A 20,960-nucleotide genomic window follows, 5' to 3' on the forward strand; every position below is an offset into this window, starting at 1 on the left:
CCACCTTATCTGATTGTTCAGGTGACACCTCGGCCCAGTAGACGTCCCTAGTGACACAACATCGATGGATCCAAAAGAACCGAAGGGAATGGAGGGAGTAGCGAATAATAATGCTAAGGGTCTCATGTTGGAGTGGTAGATGAGAGGGAGGGGTGCAGGTAAGACTTAAAGGTTACGATTTGGTTATTAGGCCAGCTGTGGGCTTGGTTTTAGTAGTAGAGGTAGGACTGCTTAGAGATCCGTCGTGAAAAATAGGGTTTATTTTCGGATACAGGACTCTTAAGATTTTTCCGTCTTTTTAATTAATTGCCAGAGATATTGCTATCTCCTAAAATGGTCGGCTACCTCTAAAATTTACTACTAGGGATTTTGAAGACATAAATTTTTGGCAAATTTTGCTATGGGACATTAGAGAAACATGTAATTGGTCAATACACACCGCCAGACCGAGAATTACCAAAACACACCGCAGATTTATGGTTGTGTGACAAAAGACACCAGACTAATTATTTTATTTTTTCTTAGTTTTGGGGAGAGAGAAGGTGGTGAAAACGTCTTCTTTGCTCTCATCTTCAACCTCCGTCCCTTAGTTGATTATTTGCCATAACACACTAGCGCCGCTGATTTGGTCGTTCATGGACCGGCGAGATCTCTCGACTTGCTGCCCGGGTCCGCCGCCTCTTACGATCTACACCTTCAACGGTTTCTTGGATCGTACCTTCCCCGTGGTAGCAAAGAGGCCGGAGAGACGGAACAGAGAGGAGGCGCTCCATCCCACCGATGACCCACATGAAGCGGTGGCCGCGCCAAGGAGCACCGCTGCCACGCCGAGCAACCACGAGTTGGTGCGTCCTGTGCCCCGCGCCACCGCGAGCTGCTGTGGCCTGAGCCTGGCTGCACGCCACCACGAGCTGCGGCACCCTTTGCCCCGCGCCGCAATGAGCTGCTGCGGCCTGCGCCTGGCCGCGAGCCCCCACGAGCTGCTGGCCCCGCGCGTCCGCAAGCTGCTATGACGCACGGCGCCGCGGCATGTGCCTAGCTGCCCCCCCCCCCCCCCCCCCCCGTGAGCTACTAGCCCCGCGAGTTGCTGCGCCCTGCACCGCGCTACGCCTGCTCGGCCTGCGCCCTCTCCAAGCCCATCCCCAACTCGTCAGCGGCGGTAATGGGGCTTCCCAGCTCCTGTAGCTCCAGTCATGGTCGCGCGGCGGAGCATGGTGTGGGAAGCGCAGGAAAATGGAGCTGAGGCACCAGCGGCCGGCCACGGTCGAGCGTGGGAAGGAAAAGAAGACATTTCCCCAATCTTTCTTTCCCAAAACTCAGAAATAAATAAAATAATCTGTGCAGTGTCTTTTGACAAACAATCACAAATTTACGGTATGTTTTGGCAAATTCTCAGTATGACATTATGTACTGACCTAATTACATGTTTTTTTAGTGTTTCACGGCAAAATTTACCTAAATTTTTGGGACCATCTGTAAATAATAGATGTTGTCTTCTAAGATCGTTCTTTTAGTGACGTTCAGTTATGGACAAACAAGTCGACGTGTTTCTTTTAAGTCAAACTTCTTACCCTCTTTTTCAGACAATTTAAAGGTCGCTGCCTATACAACATTGATAAGGGTTAAGGTAACCACTCCCACTAAGTTCGCACCTAAATATTCAAGTAGATGACCCAAAATATTGTTAATGTACGGTTTCGTTCCACTGGCTGTCAGACTAGAATATTGACGTTCGAATAAAACAAATGATCCAACGACTCCAGCCTTCCACTATATCGCTCATTTTCTTAACACAGACGTGTGGATTCCTTAAGAGATACAACAAATCAGAAGCTGACTTGATCTGTAGGAATAAAGTATGTATCTGTGTTGTCTAATTTATGATGTTGCTAATCAAATCATTCTAACCTAAACAATCTTCACATAATTATCATGTTCAATCATGGAAACAGATGCAAACAGCAGAGACATACTTCTTATGGGCCGTGAGGTGTGGGAATTTTTGACGTGGCATACTCTCTTTTGTGTATATTTGATTATCTTGTAATAAACTATAGCCATAAAATCATACAACTTGTGAATCTATACGATTCTAATGTTAATATATAAACTAAATACTTTAATCGGTGTTTGAAAACTTTAACAAAATTTGTCCAAAAAGTTAAATTGACTACTATATAGCCGACTTGGCTTGGTGGCGTGACACTTCTTATATCCTGAGTTCAACTACCCATACAATTCTGGGGAACTATCTTTTATCCCAGCGATGCATCTTCGCAAGCCAACGGTTAAGGAGCTCAGTAAATTATCTCAGCTGCTACCATACCGGAATAAACAGGCTATCTGCGCTACCCATCTAGTAAAATCCACAGCGGTTTTCCCCCAATCTACAGTAGTCGTTGTATCCTCCGCCACCTCCTTTTCCGAATCACCCTCCACCACAGAATCAGTTCAATGCTCAATTCAATCAGAGAGGGGGGGTCAGCCAAGAGGGGCACGGCAGGGAAATAGAGGAAGACAACCTCAGCAGCATAGGGGGGCAAACCAGTCTCAGCACCAGATTCAGCAAGAGCAAGCTGAGGGATCCCAAAATCAAACTTAGCAGAAGACTCCCAACTTGCAAAATCAGGGAGAACAGATGGTGGATAATGAAGGTGAGAAAGCTCTGGGGGGCAAGTCCTTGTATATCTGCTATAACTGCGGGAGCCTGGTTAGTTTAATGCTTCATGTACCAAACCCTGAGTTTGCTTTGTGTGCTTTAGAAAGGATCACATTGCAGATAGGTGCCCCAAGTGGAAGGATGCTCATATGGCAGTGCAGTATATGGCAAGTGCAAACAAGGGTTTAGATTTCTTTCATGTTGCAGAGGAAAACGAAGACAGATTCAAACTTTGAACAGGATTTGGCAGCTATGGTATATTCACTATAGAGGAGGTGGAGATGGACCAAGACAACATTGTTAAGAACTTGAGAGCATTGTTTGCTAGAGAATGGAATTGGCAGCCGAAGAAGCTTGATGAGTTTAGGGGGTGTTTGGTTCTATGGACTAAATTTTAGTCCATGTCACATCGGATGTTCGGATGCTATTTAGGAGAACTAAATATGAGTTAATTATAAAACTAATTACATAAATGGAGACTAATTTATGAGACGAATTTATTAATCTGTCATTAGCACATATTTACTGTAGCACCACATTGTCAAATCATGGACTAATTAGGCTTAAAAAAAATCGTCTCGCAAATTAGCCACAATCTGTGCAATTAGTTTTTTTTTTCGTCTATATTTAATACTTCATGCATTTGTCCAAACATCCGATGGGACAGGAACTAAAATTTCCCTGTAGGAACCAAACACCCCCTTAGTTTTCTAGTGAGATTCCCTTCTGAAAAGAAGTGGAGAGCTTTGTCATCAATAAGGTGTCCTATTTCTACTTGTAGAATGGAACTGTCGTGGCATCTCTGAAGGTGTGGAATGGAAGCATTGAGCCTATTGAATATTGGAAAAAGTCTACTTAACCCCACACCTTTTATACTTGGTCTACTTCACCCCATCAACTATGAAACCGTCTATTTTACTCCCTGAACTTTCCAAAACCGTCTATTTTACCTCTGGGCGGGTTTTTTTGACAGCGGTTTACTACAGTAACAGAGGTTGCTACAGTAACAGTGTTTTGAATTTTTTTATTTTCTGTAACTTTTTGAAAAATCATAGTAAATCATAGAAAAATCATAAAATGAAAAATCTAATTTTATTGGACTCCACATGAGTAGATCTACATAGTGAATATATAATATGGTATGCTTTAGTACAAAATTTTTACTGTAGCTTTAGATTAATTGGAAAATCTAATTTTGTCTGTAATTAATTGGAATAATTCATAGCTGCAGCTTCTATGGTCCAATTATGGTGAAAATTTTTATGGTACGCTAATTATTGTATGCTTGAACTATAGTAAAAATTTCGTACTTCATTGGACTATGTATAACTTAGTTATAGATAAATTCTAATTAATTATAGACAAAATTGGATTTTCTAATTAATCTAAAGCTACAAAAAAAAATTGTACTAAAGCATACCGTATTATATATTCACTGTGTAGATCTACTCATGTGGAGTCCAATAAAATTAGATTTTTCATTTTATGTTTTTCTATGATTTACTATGATTTTTCAAAAATTCACCGAAAATAAAAAAGGAAATTCAAAAGCACCGGTACTGTAGCAACCCCATCGTTAGTGTAGCAACAGCTGTCGAAAAACCTCCCCGGGGGTAAAATAGACGGTTTTGGAAAGTTCAGGGGGTAAAACAGATGGTTTCATAGTTCAGGGGGTGAAGTAGACCAAGTATGAAAGGTGGGGGGTTAAGTTGACTTTTTCCATTAAATATCTCAGTGAAGTTTGGGTCTAGTTGAGGGGAATACCACCAAAATGGTGTGACTGGAAAACTTTAAGATAGGTGGCATCAACTTTGGGTAAGCTGGTAGAGATACTGGCGATCTCTGTTTGGAAGGTTTTTTTTTTTTTTGACATGATTAGGATCAATGTCGAGTGCAGTAAAGTACCAAGACAGAGAATTATGGAGATGGCTGATGATATCTACTTGTTTAACTTCAAGAAGGAGAAAATGTCGTAATTTGGAACGTAGGGAGTAACTCTTATCAATTCCTCACCAGAATCCGGTAACATTCTAACTGTTTGGTAAAACTTCGTATAATCCGCTCTAAGGAAGTTAGAAGCTGACTAAACAAGCCCTAAACATCCTTTAACTGCCACCATGTCACATATAATCAGGCATATGACACTCAGGGAATATTTCTCCTAATATCCCTATTCTAGTACACGACAAACGTTATCTACTACAGTCCTATATCATCTATTTTTTTAGCCATCTAGGCGTTTTGCGATAGAGATATAAATGATAACCTGAAATATATGGAGTTTAACCTTTTAAAATCATAGATGTGTTAGTTTTACCTTGCAGGAAATTCAATTTCCGAGTTATGTTATGTCACTGATGAGTTAGCTTTATCTATTAGGAAATTCAATTTCCCAGTCATGTTACTGTCACTGATGTGAGGTATACTATAAACTATGACCCGAGTAACAGATCACGGAAGGCAGGGTCTCCACATGTCCTTTCCTTAGAACTAGATAATGAAGTTGGAAGGTGAGTAGTTTACCTCACTGGTATCATAGAGGCAATCATGATCTGAGTAGGAGACCAACTACAGTGAACTCAACACATACATCTTACCAAGAACAGGTCCTCCGAAAGATCCAATCTCTTTATTTCTTGTGGATTCGTCTCTACCGAAATCGGTACTTTTAATTCAGCTCGGTGCGCGCTAACATTACTTTTAAACTAGAATAGCAGCAGAGTCTTGGTAGTTCACATATGTCCAGTTGTCAAGTCCTTGGTAGTTCACATCTGTCCTCCTCCACTACTTGTATCAGCAGCCACTGCTGGTCTGCTACATGGATTTGCCACTCGCTTATATAGAGCATAGAGGAAGCTTCTGCCCAGCATTCCTCGCAGCCTCTACTGCAGTAGTCATCAGTCATTCATTCATCACCCACAAACCACAATCATCTAAATAAAGGCTAGTGAATTGCATTAAACAAGGCTGACGAGCATGGTGCCGCCGGTGAAGATATTCGGGCACCCGATGTCGACGAACGTGGCGCGGGTGTTGGTGTGCCTAGAGGAGGTCGGCGCTGAGTATGAGCTGGTGACCATCGACTTCCTCACCGGCGAGCACGAAGTTCCTGACCACGTCGCGCGAAATGTAATAACCCGATTCCCTAATTTCCTTTAAAACTCGCATACTTCTTTACTATGTCCAGTGTCTTATTAGTTTGCTCAATATTAGTAGTGGAAATACAGTGTAGTCAAAATAGGATAATAATTACTGTACGTACCTAATTACGAGAACGTTTGCCTGCAGCCGTTTGGGAAGATCCCTGCTCTGCAAGATGGCGACCTTATCCTGTTTGGTAAGTTATTAGCTAGCATCATCAAGCGGTTGCCTGTAGATACTTCGGACTCTCTGCACAGTTTTCACCAATCAAACGATGATCGCTGAACTCGTGAGTTTTCAGAGTCGCGCGCAATTGCGAAGTACATCCTCCGCAAGTTCAAGTCAAGTGAGGTGGATCTCCTGAAGGAGGGGGACATCGCGGCGGCGGCCATGGTAGACGTATGGGCTGAGGTCGAGGCGCAGCAGTATTACCCTGCCCTCTCGCCCGTAGTGTTCGAGTGCATCATCTTCCCCGTCATGCGCGGCACCACCACCGACCAGAAGGTCGTGGACGAGAGCCTGGACAAGCTGAAGAAGCTGCTAGAGGTGTACGAGGCGCGCCTGTCGGAGCACAAGTATTTGGCCGGGGATTTCTTCAGCTTGGCGGACCTCAACCATTTCCCCTTCACCTTCTACTTCATGGCCACGCCGTACGCATCCGTGTTCGACGCGTATCCTCGCGTGAAGGGGTGGTGGCAGAGCATCATGTCCAGGCCGTCCATCAAGAAGATAGCTGCAAATATGCCGACCAAGTTTTAGGTCGGTTTCGCATCTGTTGATCATGAAATAAATCAATTATGCTTCCTGTGGATAAAAGAGTTCTGTGTTCTTCTTCTTCCGTACGTGTATTTAGTATTTAACGTGGCGGGCCTCGTAAATCTGTTGTCGAATCTATACACTATCTGTTGAAATATGTGCCTAAAATACATTCTAGATTTTATTTAGAGGAAAAACTCATAGATAAAAAATAATGCAAGCATATAAAACAAGTAAACAGGCAACATACTGACTAGAATAAGATTGCGCAAGGAAAATTACTCAATGATCCCGCGCAGAACGTAGTCGAACGTGATGAAGTAGATGTTGTAGATCACCAAGAGGTCAGCGTATAGACGCTGCCCAAAAACCTGATTGCCGACCCGTGCAGCAGTCTCGCGGCAGTGGTTTCGGAGATCCCGCTCTCTTCAAGTCCGGTGCACGCCAAACTCAAAGGTCGACGAGGCGCAGCAGCGATAAGCTTAGCACAGTGAGTGGGGAGGTGAGCGTGTAAATGTGTACCCTTCAACCAGGACGTCTCCTAGTTTTATAGGTCTTCATAGTGCATCAATTCCCCTCATCAAGCAGTAAAAACTGCCTAATTGAATGACACAAAATGCTGCAATCAAATATCAGAAACTGACACACCTTATTACTGTTTAAAACGACAGTTTCAATCACATTGAAGCGCCATTACGCTTAGCATAAAAAATAGAAACTGCACAAATAATAGCCTGCTGTACACGTATTTTCACGCGAAAAATACGCGCGAGCTGCGCGTGCGTGTAGCAACAGTCTCTTTCTCTCTCATTTTCACCTATTTTGCATAGAGAGGAGACTCTCATATTTAAGCAAGGCAACCTCTCTTTGAATTAGCAATATGGGACTATAGGATGTGCATGCTTTGGAATTTTTCAGATTGGACCAAATATGGGCCTAAATCCAACAATCCCCCACCAATTCCAACACTGCTGTACTGAACATTCTTTATATATACCAGATTTTCAATATAAGTCCCGTACGGGTTGAACTTACACCTAGATCAACCAGGTCCATCTTCCAGCAGCCTTGTGAATGGACTAAGCCTTGAATTCATAGCTTTTTGCTATCAGATTTCTCTTGAAGATCCAACTGGTACTAAGCTGCAAGAACGCCAAGTCCAAACAGAGCTTTTAAAGGTCTTGCTCCTCGATCTTCTCATAAGCTTTCCAAAGAGTACCCCACTCTCATGAACTGCGACCTAACTAGTTTAGCTCACATAGGTGTATTCATTTTAGGTATCCTGTAGGACGATACATTTTTCCTTGGTGGACACTAGAATATATTAAGGCATAATAGTCAGCCTTCCATACAGAAGAGAGTACATTTCATGGAACATGGGTAAATTTTTTTTAAAAAAAATAGTCTGTACTCCCTATTACAACAGTAACTTATTTTTCTCATTTTCCAAATCAAGGATCCTATCAAAGGAAATGAGTTACCATTACTTTGCAACTAAATGGGTCTCAACCCCATGTCCATGTTTGCAACAGAAATCGCTATCCGTGCAAGCCCTTTTGTAAAGGGATCTGCTAGATTTTTTCTCACTGCGAATATAATTCACAGCAATTACTCCGGAGTTTTTCAGCTTTCTAACAGATTTAAGCCTCCGCTTCACATGTCTCGAGGACTTTGAATTATCCTTAGTACTCATAACTTTGATTAATACCGTTTGGTTGTCACAAAACATAAGGATTGCCGGAACTGGTTTCTCTACCAGTGGCAAGTCCATGAGTAGCTCTCTTAGCCACTCGGCCTCAACAGTAAGCCGTGTCAAGTGCTACAAGCTCAGCTTCCATGGTCGACCACGTCAAAATGGTCTGTTTACATGACCTCCATGTAACTGCAGCACCTGCTAGTGTAAACACATAGCAACTCGTGGCTTTAATTGCATCTACATCAGAAATCTAGTTGGAATCACTATATCCTTCCAATATAGATGGATAACCAGTATAGTGAATTCCATATTCGATTGTACCTCTCAGGTAACGTAGCACTCTCTCTAGTGCATCCCAATGATCCTTCCCTAGATTGGAAGTAAAATGACTTAATTTGCTCACAGCAAAAGATATATCAGGACGTGTTGCACCAGCGAGATACAAGAGGGACCCAATTATTTGTGAATATCTCAAATCGTCCAACCCTTCGCCTTTATTTGTCCTTAGCTTTACACTAGCATCGTAGGGCGTAGGGGATACTTTGGCATTCTCAAAGCCAAAGCGACACAGTATTTTTTCCACATAATGAGATTGATTTAGAATAATCCCATTCTCATTTTTGATCAACTTAATATTTAGGATAACACTTGCTTCTCCTAGATCCTTCATGTCGAAGCACGAAGATAAGAATGATTTGACCTCAGTCAATCACGGCAGTGTTCTTCCCAAATATGAGTATATCATCCACATACAAGTACAAGATCACTGTTTGAGCCCCACCATGGCGATAATATACACACTTATCTGCTTCGTTTACAACAAAACCAGCAGAGGTTAAGGTTTGATCAAATTTTTCATGCCATTGTTTGAGTGCTTGTTTTAGGCCATATAATGATTTTAACAGTCTGCAAACTTTACCCTCCTGTTCCTTAGCCACAAAACCATCAGGTTGCTCCATATAGATTTCTTCCTCCAACTCTCCATTAAGAAAAGCTGTCTTCACATCCATTTGATGAATGTGTAGACCGTAGGAATCATCTAATGCAATGAGCACCCTAATGGTGGTTAACCTGGCCATAGGTGAATAGGTGTCAAAATAATCTTCACCTTCTTTCTAGGTAAAGCCTTTGGCCACAAGCCTCGCTTTATATTTTTCAATCGTGCCATCTGGTCTCATCTTTTTCTTGAAAATCCACTTACATCCAATAGGTTTGCACCTAATAGGACGTTCAATGATTTCCCAAGTCTCATTTATCATGATGGAGTCCATCTCGCTACGGAACTGCCTCTTTCCAATAGTCAGCATCCGAAGACACATAAGCATCAGCCAAAGTCGTAGGCACGTCATTCACAAGGTATACAATAAAGTCATCTCCAAAAGATTTCTGTACCTTTTGTCTCTTACTCCTGCGCGAAGTGATGTCTGAATTGTTATCCTCCTCATTATTCTCTCGCAGAGGTATGTTCTCAACTTGTTCAGAGTTAGGAATGGCTGCATCCAGATTTTCTAAAGTACTACTACTCGGTCTCATAGGAAAGATATCCTCAAAGAAAGTAACATCCTTAGACTCCATTATTGTATCTACTGTAATCTTTGGAGTATCGGATTTAACTACCAAGAATCTATAGGCAGGACTATTCTGAGCGTATCCTATAAAAATGCAATCGACTGTTTTCGGCCCAAGTTTCCTTTTCTTCGGCTCTGGAATGTTGACTTTCGCCAAACATCCCCACGTTCGCAGAAAGTTGACACTGGGTTTTCTGCCCCTCCATGCCTCGTATGGAGTTATGTCACTTCTCTTGGTGATAACTCTATTGAGCACAAAATTTACAGTCAAGATTGCTTCCCCCCACCACATCTTTGGCATGCCGGCACTCTCTAATAAGGCGTTCAACAAATCTATAAGTGACCGGTTTTTCCTCTCAGCTACACCATTTGATTGTGGTGAATAGGGTGGTGTGAATTCATGGATAATCCCATGCTCAGAACAGAAATTAGAAAAATCATTAGAGATATACTCTCCTCCCCGATCATCTCTAAGTCTCTTAATCTTCTTTTCTAACTGGTTCTCAACCTCTGCCTTATATATTCTAAAATAGTTCAGCACTTCATCCTTAGACTTCAGCAAGTAAACATAATAGTAACGTGTTGCATCATCAATAAAAGTAAGAAAATACTTTTTTCCTCCTTTAGTCAAAACACCATTCATCTCACATAAATCAGAATGGATCAAATCTAGTGGTGCCAGATTCTTCTCAAACTCTAATGCCTTAAAAGGTTTTCGAGGTTGTTTTGCTTGCACACAAGTTTGGCACTTAGAATTCTTGACTATATCACATTTAGGAATTAACTCAGATCTGGACATTCTAGCAATTGTATCAAAACTAACATGACAGAACCTTGAATGCCATACATCAGTAGAATTTTTATTCAAACTAGTAGTAATATTCAAACTATAACAAGAATCCATAGTACTTAGGCGGAACAAGCCACCGCTGTCATAGCCTTTTCCTATAAAAGCCCCAAATTTAGACACTACAACTTTATTCGACTCGAATACTAGCTTATAACCACTCCTACACAGGAGAGACCCACTCAGCAGGTTCTTATTTATCACAGGTGCGTGCTGGACATTCTTCAATTGGATGGTTTTCCCTGAAGTGAGCTTCAGATCTACTGTACCAACACTAAGAACAGAAGCACGCGTTCCATTTCCCATTAGGATGCTGGAAGTCCCTGCTGCCTGATATGAAGAAAATAAGGAAGCATCAGAACACACGTGAACATTTGCACCAGTATCAACCCACCAGTTGATAACTGAAATGCAGAATAAACAACAGGAGATTTACCGTACCCTCCTGAAGTCGAGGCCTCGCCAATGGTCACATTAGTGAACTTTTTGCTCAATTTAGTGGTCCTATCCTTGTGGTTAGGACAATCGTTGGCAAAGTGACCAGGATTACCGCACACAAAACAGGTGAGATTCTTTAGATCCTTCTTCTCTGTTTTCTTCTTTTTAAAGCTAGTAACCTTATTCTCCTTGGGACCCTTCTTCTTGTTAAATTGGTTCTTGTTTTGAACAAAATTGGCACTATTCTGCACTGTTCTTCACCTGCACATCTTTTGCCCTTGCCTTCTCTTCCACATCAAGAGCAGCAATGAGATCTTCAATAGAAATCTCTTCTCTTTTGTGCTTTCGAGCTGTAGCAAAATCACACCACTCAGCAGAAAGTTTAGCAACAATCGCTGCTGCAACAAACTTTGGAGGTAAAGCACATCCCAAATGTGCAATCTCGCCAACCAGAAGCTGGAGGTCGTGTGCTTCAGTTACAATTGATTTAGCATTGTCCATGCTGAAATCAAAGAACTTTTCGCACACATACAGCCAGCGACCGGCTTCGGCTTCTGCATATTTTTGCTCCAAATCTTCCCACAGCATGGTGGCCGATGAGTAATTCATATACACATCATAGAGTTGATCCACCAAAATGGTGAGGATGCAGCCCAATGCGGTGTTATTCGCATTCTCAAACTGCATGGTCTATTCCTCTGTGATGGGAAACATAGGGTATATCACCCACCACAGCCCCAATGACATGAGCCAAAACTTGGCCCTTGTCTACCATCTACGGAAGTTCTCACCTCCAAACCTCTCAAGTTTCATGGCATCAGATGCATTATTTGCCATTGCTAGATCACAAAATTAGGCACAATCAGGTTTTTGGAATGTTGGAAATATGTACCTAAAATATATTCCAGATTTTGTTTGGAGGAAAAACTCATAGATAAAAAATGATGCAAGCATATAAAACAAGTAAACAGGCAACATACTGACTAGAATAGGATTGCGCAAGGAAATTACTCAATGATCCCGCGCAGAACATAGTTGAACTGTGATGAAGTAGATGTTGCAGATCACCAAGCGATCGCATGTAGACGCTGCCCAAAAACCTGATTGCTGACCCGTGCAGGAGTCTCACGGCAGTGGTTTCAGAGATCCCACTCTCTTCAAGTCCGGTGCACGCCGAACTCAAAGGTCGACGAGGCGCAGTAGCGAGAAGCTCAGCACCGCGAGTGGGAAGGTGAGCGTGTGAATGCGTACCCTTCAACCAGGACGTCTCTTGGTTTTATAGGCCTTCATAGTGCATCAATTCCCCTCATCAAGCAGTAAAAACTGCCCAATTGAATGACACAAAATGCTGCAATCAAATAGCAGAAACTGACACACCTTATTACTATTTAAAACGGCAGTTTCAATGACATTGAAGCGCCATTACGCTCAGCATAAAAAATAGAAACTACACAAATAATAGCCTGCTGTACACATATTTTCACGCGAAAAATACGCGCGAGCTGCACTGTACGTGTAGCAACAGTCTCTTTCTCTCTCATTTTCACCTATTTTGCATAGAGAGGAGACTCCCATATTTAAGCAAGGCAACCTCTCCTTGAATTAGCAATATGGGACTATAGGCTGTGCATGCTTTGGAATTTTTCAGATTGGGCCAAACATGGGCCTAAATCCAACACTATCTTCTTGTGTCAACAAACTAGCAGTTCATAGAGAGTGAATAGCAGCTTCTGGACCATGAAAAGCCTGATCACGTCAACTTGGCGAATACGCTCCACGGGATGTGGCTGCTTGGGGCAGCCTCTCTGGCCCTGGTGCCACCATCGCTTGCTGATATCCTAGCTGCGGTGATTGCCTCCCCTGCTCATCTCTCCTACTTGTCTCCACTTCTCCCCTGTCCTCGGTTGGTTCTCTTTGATCTCCATTTTGGCTATGGCTCTTCCTAGCCTTGACTTCTCCCTGGGCCCGCCTGGTACGCATGACCATTGACCACCGCCGCTTGTGCCTTCACTGGTGGAACTACCGGACCACTGCCGACCCAAGGCCATTATCCATTTTCTTTAAAGGAATTGGGCAGGAGAGTTGCCAATTATATTAAAAAAAGGAATAAATCTAGACTGGACAACTAGCATAACGACGACAACAACCTGTAACAACTATGAAACCAATGTAAGCCACCTAGAACAACTCCAAAAAAGAATTGGGACCTCTGGGAAACACACAACACAACACCTTCAAAGCACAACTCAAACAACCCAAACAAACAATTACAACTGGGAAAAGTCTAACGAAGAGGTAAAGAGATCCCCAGCACAAGGTCCTAAAAAGCACGTCCTTTCGCATGCACAAATGAGCTGAGGACGTCCGATGGCAGTAGTTGCTTCAAACATTCTGCATATCCCTTGATTACATCCTCATCAAGCTTCGCATCATTCCCGATAATGCCTAAATTCCTTAGTATGTTGTGTTTTGCAAGCCAGGTACTTGGACTAAGTGATGATTTGTCAAAAGATTTATGCCTATGTGTCACGATTGGCAAGACGAGGAGGCAACACCTTAAGTCTAAAGTTAGTGGCTAGTATATAGCAATAGGCCAAATTATTATGTTTTTACTTTAATAGATGGCTAGGCTATTGGGCCAGGCCCATTAGTGATTGTATATATATATATATATATATATATATATATATATATATATATATGAGGGAGACACCTAATGAGAGACTAAGTAGGTTTAGGGTTAATCCCTTATTTCTTCTCCCTTCCCCTCTCTTCCCTGTGCCGCCTCTCTCCCTCTCCTCTCCTCTGCGCCACCCCCTTCTTTGTCCTCTACACCCCCACTGCCTTCCCCTGCTAGGCCATCATCCAGCCAGCCGGGGTAGTGCCCCAGTAGCCGGCCACCGCCGCTAACACTAGCCAAGCCGCCGCCCTACACATCACTGCCACCCTCAGCCACTCCCAGCAGTCGTTGGGAATAACTGACGTGTTACATCTGGTATCCAGAGCCACATCGTGATCAACTCCATGGAGAGGATCCACGATGTCACCGATCGTTGGGCAAAGATATTCAATTTTTTTCTCCAATCAGGTGGAAGAACAGAAGTATGTGCCACCCTCAAAACGGTCCATACTACCGACTCCTCCACTAGACCAAAATTTGCCTTCCCACCTAGAACCGATCAACATAGTGCAGACAACTTCACTAGAGGCACTTCTCCAACGGTAGTTCAGCAAGGATTCCTAGAAAAGAGATCAACAACAATGGAGGCGATCATCAAACTCCCACAAATTATCATTCCTTGAATACAACGGGAACGATGAACTGTCATAAGGGCTCTACAAATGGAACATTTTTTTGCTACCTAGAATACCAAAGAGGAGGAATGAATATAGCTAGTGGCTTTTATCTGCACAACAACGTCCTAACTTGGTTCATTAGATGGGAGCAGGAAATAGGGCATCCAACATGGCCTCAATTTTCTCACGCTATCGACAGGCGCTTCGGTCCACCAATAGACCACAACCACCTCGGCGACCTTACTTGCACCTATCAGACCGGAGCATTTGATGACTATACAAATCAATTCCTCCTCACACTGACCAAGGTAATAGGGTTGTCTACCGCTCAACAAGTCATCATTTATACAACAGGATTGGCATCAACGCTGCAAATAGATATACAACTTCAGCAACCACCAGATCTAGAATCAGCGATAATAATGGCTCGTAAACTCTATATATCATGCAAACAAAAAGAACATTCACACTCCTTATAGCATGAAGCCCAGGACATTCAGATATCACTCAACGCCATCATAGGGATCACCACCAGCCAAACTATCCTAGTATAGATTTCTGTCAATGGCCGTGATTTCCTAGCATTACTGGATTCTGGGTCTACACACTTCATTGACTCAGACATAGTAGATGACCTCCAGATATCATAGACAAATGGACCAAATTCTCTATTAGTGACAGTAGCAAACGGAGATCAATTTCTAATGTGGGCATATACAATAATCTTAGAGTGCAGATTGAGACTGAAATCTTCAACATTGACTGTTATAGCATCAAATTGGGAGGCTATGACTTCGTGCTAGGCGTTACTTGGCTAAGCTCACTTGGTCCAATCATCTGGGATTTCAACAACATCACTATGAAATTTTGGCGCCATGGACGTCGAATCATTTGGACCAGCTTGGGCAAATCGTGCCCTAATCAACCATGGATTCACACACTTAGTCCTATAGCAACAATGGAGGCACTACTAACTACTTTTTCACAATTCTTTTGGGATCATCAAGGGCTGCCACCTCAATGCCGATATGATCACCGAATTCATCTCAAGGACCCGAGTAAACCTACAACTATTAGACCTTACCACTACCCGCAACTCCAAAAAACTGAATTAGAGAGATAGTGCCATGATATGCTGACACAGGGAATCATAAGGTACATCACTTCTCTGTTCTCATCACTAGTAATACTTGTCAAAAAATAGGATGGATCATGGTGCTTTTGCGTGGATTACCGAGCCCTCAACGACAACATTCTCAAGGATAAATTCCCAATACCGGTCATCGATGAGCTACTCGATGAATTGGAAGGGGCCAAATTCTTCACTAAATTAGACCTCCGCTCCGAGTATAACCAAGTACGCATGCATTCAGATGATATTGAGAAAATAGCTTTCCAGACCCATCATGGCCATTTTGAGTTCCTGGTTATGCCATTCGGTTTGTGCAATGCTCCTTCTACATTTCAAGCACTTATGAATGATATATTGGGTCCCTACCTTCAAAAGTTTGTCTTGGTTTTCTTTGACGATATCTTAATTTACAGAAAAACTTGGGACCAACATCTAGAGCACATCCAACAAGTATTCACAATTCTTTAATCGAGTGTAGTATTTCTCAAAAAATCTAAATGTTCATTTGGCCAAACCATGGTGGGATATTTAGGCCACATTATATCAGATTAGGGAGTGGCAGCCGACCCAGAGAAAATATAGGCTATCGCCTCTTGGCCCCAACCGAAAACAATGAAATAGCTCAAATGATTTTTAGGATTGGTAGGATACTATAGAAAATTCATCAAAGATTTTGGAACCATTGCCAGACCTCTCACGCAGCTATTAAGAAAGAACTGTTTCAGGTGGACAGAATTTGCAACAACAGCATTCAAGCAACTCAAATATGTTCTCTCTATAGCACCAATACTCCAACTACCTGACTTTAATAAACCATTTATTATGGAGTGTGATGCTTCTTCTATGGGATTTGGCGCGGTGCTGCATTAGGGAGTAGGACCAATAGCTTTCTTTAGTCACATGATTGCTCCACGACATGCTAAATTAGCTGCTTATGAAAGAGAATTAATCGGTCTAGTGACAACAGTTAAGCATTGGAGACCTTACCTATAGGGCCGTACATTTATAATCAGGTCAGATCATTATAGCTTGATGTACATACTGGACCAACGACTATCGACAATTCCACAACATCAATGGGTGAGTAAATTATTGGGATATGACTTCTCAGTTGAATATAAACTGGGCAGACACCATATAGTGGCCGACGGTTTGTTCCGGAGGGAGACCACAGAACCATTACTAAATGCATTATCAGAGATCCAATTCCTGATATTCAACTAGCTCAAAGAAGAAGCATCCACCAATGTGGAGGCCACCAAAATTGTTGCTGCCATCACCAAAGGGCACCTTTCCCCATCTTGGAAATTGGAGGACGACCTCATACTTTATAAAAAGTGGGTACACATTCCTACATCCTCCCTAATTCTTCACGATATACTTCACGCTATTCATGATACTACTCATGAAGGATCAGAAAAAACACTCCATAGATTCCGACTGACTTTTCACACTCCCAAAGCTAAGCAGACAATTCAACAATTTGTCAGAAATTGCATGATATGCCAGCGCAACAAGACTGAACACCTTCATCTAGCTGGATTAGATCAGATTTGGGAAGATATATCCATGGATTTTATTGAGGCCTTACCAAAGGTGGCAGGTAAAATAGTCATTCTAATAGTGGTGGATCGTTTATCCAAATACACTCACTTCATCCCTCTAGCACACCCGTACTCAGCAACCACAGTGGCTCAACCTTCTTCTTAGACATAGTTTGGCTCCAAGGAGGAGGCAACGCCTTAAGTCTACAGTTAGTGGCTAGTAAATGGCAATAGGCCGAATTATTATGTTTTAACTTTAATAGATGGTTAGGCTATTGGGCCAGGGCTATTAGTGATTGTAACCTCCCTTATATATATGAGGGAGACACCTAATGAGAAACTAAGCAGGTTTAGGGTTAATCCCTTATCCCTTACCCCTTCCCCTCTCTTCCCTTTGCCGCCTCTCTCGTTCTCCTCTCCTCTGCGCCGCCTCTCTCACTCTCCTCTCCTCTACGCCACCCCCTCCTCTCCTCTGGACCACCGCTGCCTTCCCCTGCCAGGCCGTCACCCAACCATCTAGGCTAGCGCCCCCAGCAATGGGCTGCTGCCGCCAACACTAGCCAAGCCGCCGCCCAGCACATCACCATCGCCCTCAGCCACTCCAAGTAGTCGTTGGGAATAATCGATGTGTTACACTATGTCTTTGTAACACCCCTTGGTGTTGCGAGTTTGCTTATTAGCACCAAGATTTAGGTCCGAGAGGGATTAGCCTAATAGGTTTTTGGGTTTTAAAAATATATAACGCACGTGAGATGATAAGCGAATGCTATGTGACTCATTTTTGAAGGCTCAAGTAAATATCTGAGTTAACTTACTTGGTGCGTAAAAGTGCTAATGAAAATCCTAACGAGAAACATGGGATAGGTCGTTTTAATTGTTTGGCATGAAAAACAATTTATATAAACAAAAATAAAATCTAACTTGTGTGTAATACTTAAGTAAAGATGATGAGCAAGTGGTGTAGTAGAAGAGGCAACTTTAATTTGTGAAAATAAATAGTTTTAACTAGTTCTCTTGGGAGCTCAAAAATCAAATTTGGCGTTAAGATAAGCTCTTTTCTTTAAGTCGGTAAACACTTGAACTATTGTTTAAAATACTATTTTAGGCGAATTATATTGAACAAAAATAGCTAAATGGTGTATAAATATTTTGCTCCTATGGGTTAGTATAAGGTGTGGACTATTGCATGAAATACTTGTTGGTTGAAATTAATAAGGTTTAGGACTTTTAAAAATGGTAACAAAAGAGTTAATGTCTACTTAGTCCCAACTGAAATCCTTAACCTCTCTATGTACAGAAAAGTAGTAAGGCAATGCTATTTTGATGTTTAATTTCTAACAAAAATGTTTAAACACTAGCTGCATATTTTGGTATTGTTGATTGCATCAAAGTGAGTGCTTGAGCATGGCATATGTTGAAGTTGTGTTGGGTGTCACGATGCTCTTGTAAAAATTGCCCAAACCTCCTTAGAACGCGATATGAACCATGATTTGGTGCTCGGTTCACGAACTTGCGTTCAACATGGTAATCTTATCTTGGCGTCTATCCATCTTTCTCTTGGGCCATCCTCTGGTCGTAAGCATTGTTTCGCTAGTTAGATGTTAGCACCAGCTACAAATTAGTGGAATTGGTCGAGTCGTAATCAAGATGCTAAGTAGTTTTCACTTGCTTTAAAAATCGTGGTTGGCATCATGGGCGTGGTCACCATGCGTGCGTGCACTGCTGACGCCGAACTCAGGCCGTGGCTGGGCTGTTGCCGCTAGCTGGCTCATGTGCCTGGTCGGTGCCACGCAATGCCCGTGGCCTCACGTTGGACATCCTGGCTGACTATGGCCTGGCCCTGCTATCACTGTGTGTGCGTGCCACCCTCTGGTCATCGAGCCATGCGCGGGGATGAGACAAGGCTACAGCTACCGTCACCTTGCCATCATGGCCCTCGCTTCACCCCTCATTTCACCTACCGCATTGAGGCTCTGGGCAGGTGCCAAAGGCCGCCATGTCTGGGCCAATGCCCTTGGTCGCAGGGGCGATGGTGATGTCCCTCTGCCGCACTTGTCCCCTACTAGCCGATGCTAGTGCGACCTGGTCGGGTCCGGCCACTCCTAATTCAAGCGCTTTGCACCAAGCCTCTAGGTCTCGTTATCTATGCACACGTGCTCGTACTACTGCATTCGATCAGGGTCACCCTGTCTTAATCCACTCGGGCTCACTCGTGTGACCTCCCCACATCCTGCACCATGTGTAGAGCCATCCGTTCCTTCCTGTTCCTAATCACCAGCTTAGGCTTCGCAACACAATTCCCCACATTAGCGGGCACACATGGCCAGACCACCACATCGCTCCCCTGCTTCAACTGTTAGTGTGGCGTGCACCACGATGAGCCATTGATGCTTATCCGCCACTTCTACTCTACCGAGCATACGTAGGTTTGTCAGAACAGTCACACTATCACCGCAGATAGCTGCTTGCCACTGCAGCCCACGATAGTGCGCCTCCAAGTCCCTAACTGCCACCCATCCTTACGCGTTTAGCTATAGATGGTGGTCGGCCCCTTGATTATGTCGTAGCGAGCCTAGTTTGCTCGGCGTAACCGCCTTATGCCATCGGACCGCTTCACCAGCACGATAGCGCGCATGGGGTTTTGAGGGATCTCCCTATGGTAAAGGTGAAAACATTCGAGGGTTTGCTTGCAAAGTTACTGATGGTAGAAATATTGCGCATAGTAGTTGTATTAATCTCTAAAAGCTCGGGGGCCTTTCTGCAAAACAGCTAACGCGCACGGGTGCCCCCATCCTTGGGCCACACTGGGCCACCATGATGCTCATGCAGCCATGCCGCGCTGGGCTGTCAGGCTAGATGGGGTTGGTGCCGGCCCTTTTCGTTTTCGAAAGCATTTTTTAATTTAGTTTCTAAGGTAAACTTGTAAATGCAATATAAATTTGTGTAGTTGGCCAAAAATTGTGAAACTAATTTTGTTAGGTTCCTAAAATCATGATCTATCTGTTAGTATATTTTGTTCACATAGTTTTATAATATTTCCAGGAGTTATCTAATTAATTTAAGATGCTTAATATTGTAAGATATAAACTTATAGGAATTGTCAGTGATAAATTGGTGATAGTGTTGGCTCTGAAACTTTCACAGTAAATTCCTCACATTATTAGGTGCTCACTAGTAATTTTTGTAGCTCCATAATAATTAGTTTACTAAGGTAGCTGAATAAGCCCTAGTTTGAAAATATATGTTTAATCAATAAAATGCTGAAACACCTTGGGATTTTAATACTAAAATATTTTTCTGGAGACAAAGCCTTACTTGACTGATATGGATACATAGACTAGTACGTTAGTCATTAAATCTAGCTCATAGCTTGTGGAGCGTAATCATATATTTAAGAGTTGTGGTTACCGATTGATTAATCGTGTCTCTACGTTGCATCCACGAATATCATAATAGGGACAACGATGGATCATGGAGTCGATGGAAGTAGTGGAAAAGATGGTGACTCAGTGATCGTGTCACCATGATGGAATGCTAACTTTTGGTTATATCTTATCCAGGCAAGCCCCTGGTGCATAACCCCTATTATTCTGCACTTTATTTTATGCTTGTGCATTAAGTTTTAAGGAGTTGAATGAAACCCACTTGCATATATATATATCCTTATCCTATGAGTCCTACTAGTATGTCAGGATCGTGTAGATTGCTATGCTATAGGAGCCAGTAGAAGTTGAGTGATTATCTGTCACTCGTGAGAGATAGGAAAGATATTATTGTTGTTATTACATTACTATCACATAGGAATATATATGAATGACAATTGGAGACTCGGGCGGAATGGTACTTTGGATCTAGACTTGGTTAGGCATTCGAGCGAGGCTC

The 20,960-nt window shown here is 42.7% G+C and overlaps 1 protein-coding gene across 1 annotated transcript; it reads left to right on the plus strand.

Moving 5' to 3' along the window:
* Window positions 1-5,250: 5,250 nt before the first annotated feature.
* LOC136458292 (probable glutathione S-transferase GSTF1) lies at window positions 5,251-6,601 on the plus strand. Its single transcript, XM_066458259.1, has 3 exons — window positions 5,251-5,788; window positions 5,948-5,996; window positions 6,102-6,601. Exons 1-3 carry the CDS (start codon window positions 5,636-5,638, stop codon window positions 6,557-6,559), a joined length of 660 nt encoding a protein of 219 aa, XP_066314356.1. The 5' UTR covers window positions 5,251-5,635; the 3' UTR covers window positions 6,560-6,601.
* Window positions 6,602-20,960: the final 14,359 nt, after the last annotated feature.

The sequence above is a fragment of the Miscanthus floridulus genome, chromosome 6 (genome assembly GCF_019320115.1).
Source record: "Miscanthus floridulus cultivar M001 chromosome 6, ASM1932011v1, whole genome shotgun sequence".
Taxonomy (NCBI): Eukaryota; Viridiplantae; Streptophyta; class Magnoliopsida; order Poales; family Poaceae; genus Miscanthus; species Miscanthus floridulus.

What these genes read in the sequence shown, in the direction of transcription:
- LOC136458292 (XM_066458259.1), top strand. Translation starts at nt 5,636, where the DNA reads ATGGTGCCGCCGGTGAAGATATTCGGGCACCCGATGTCGACGAACGTG. An exon ending in CTGACCACGTCGCGCGAAAT is followed by an intron (nt 5,789 to 5,947) that starts GTAATAACCCGA and finishes GTTTGCCTGCAG; the next exon opens with CCGTTTGGGAAGATCCCTGC. An exon ending in TGGCGACCTTATCCTGTTTG is followed by an intron (nt 5,997 to 6,101) that starts GTAAGTTATTAG and finishes GTGAGTTTTCAG; the next exon opens with AGTCGCGCGCAATTGCGAAG.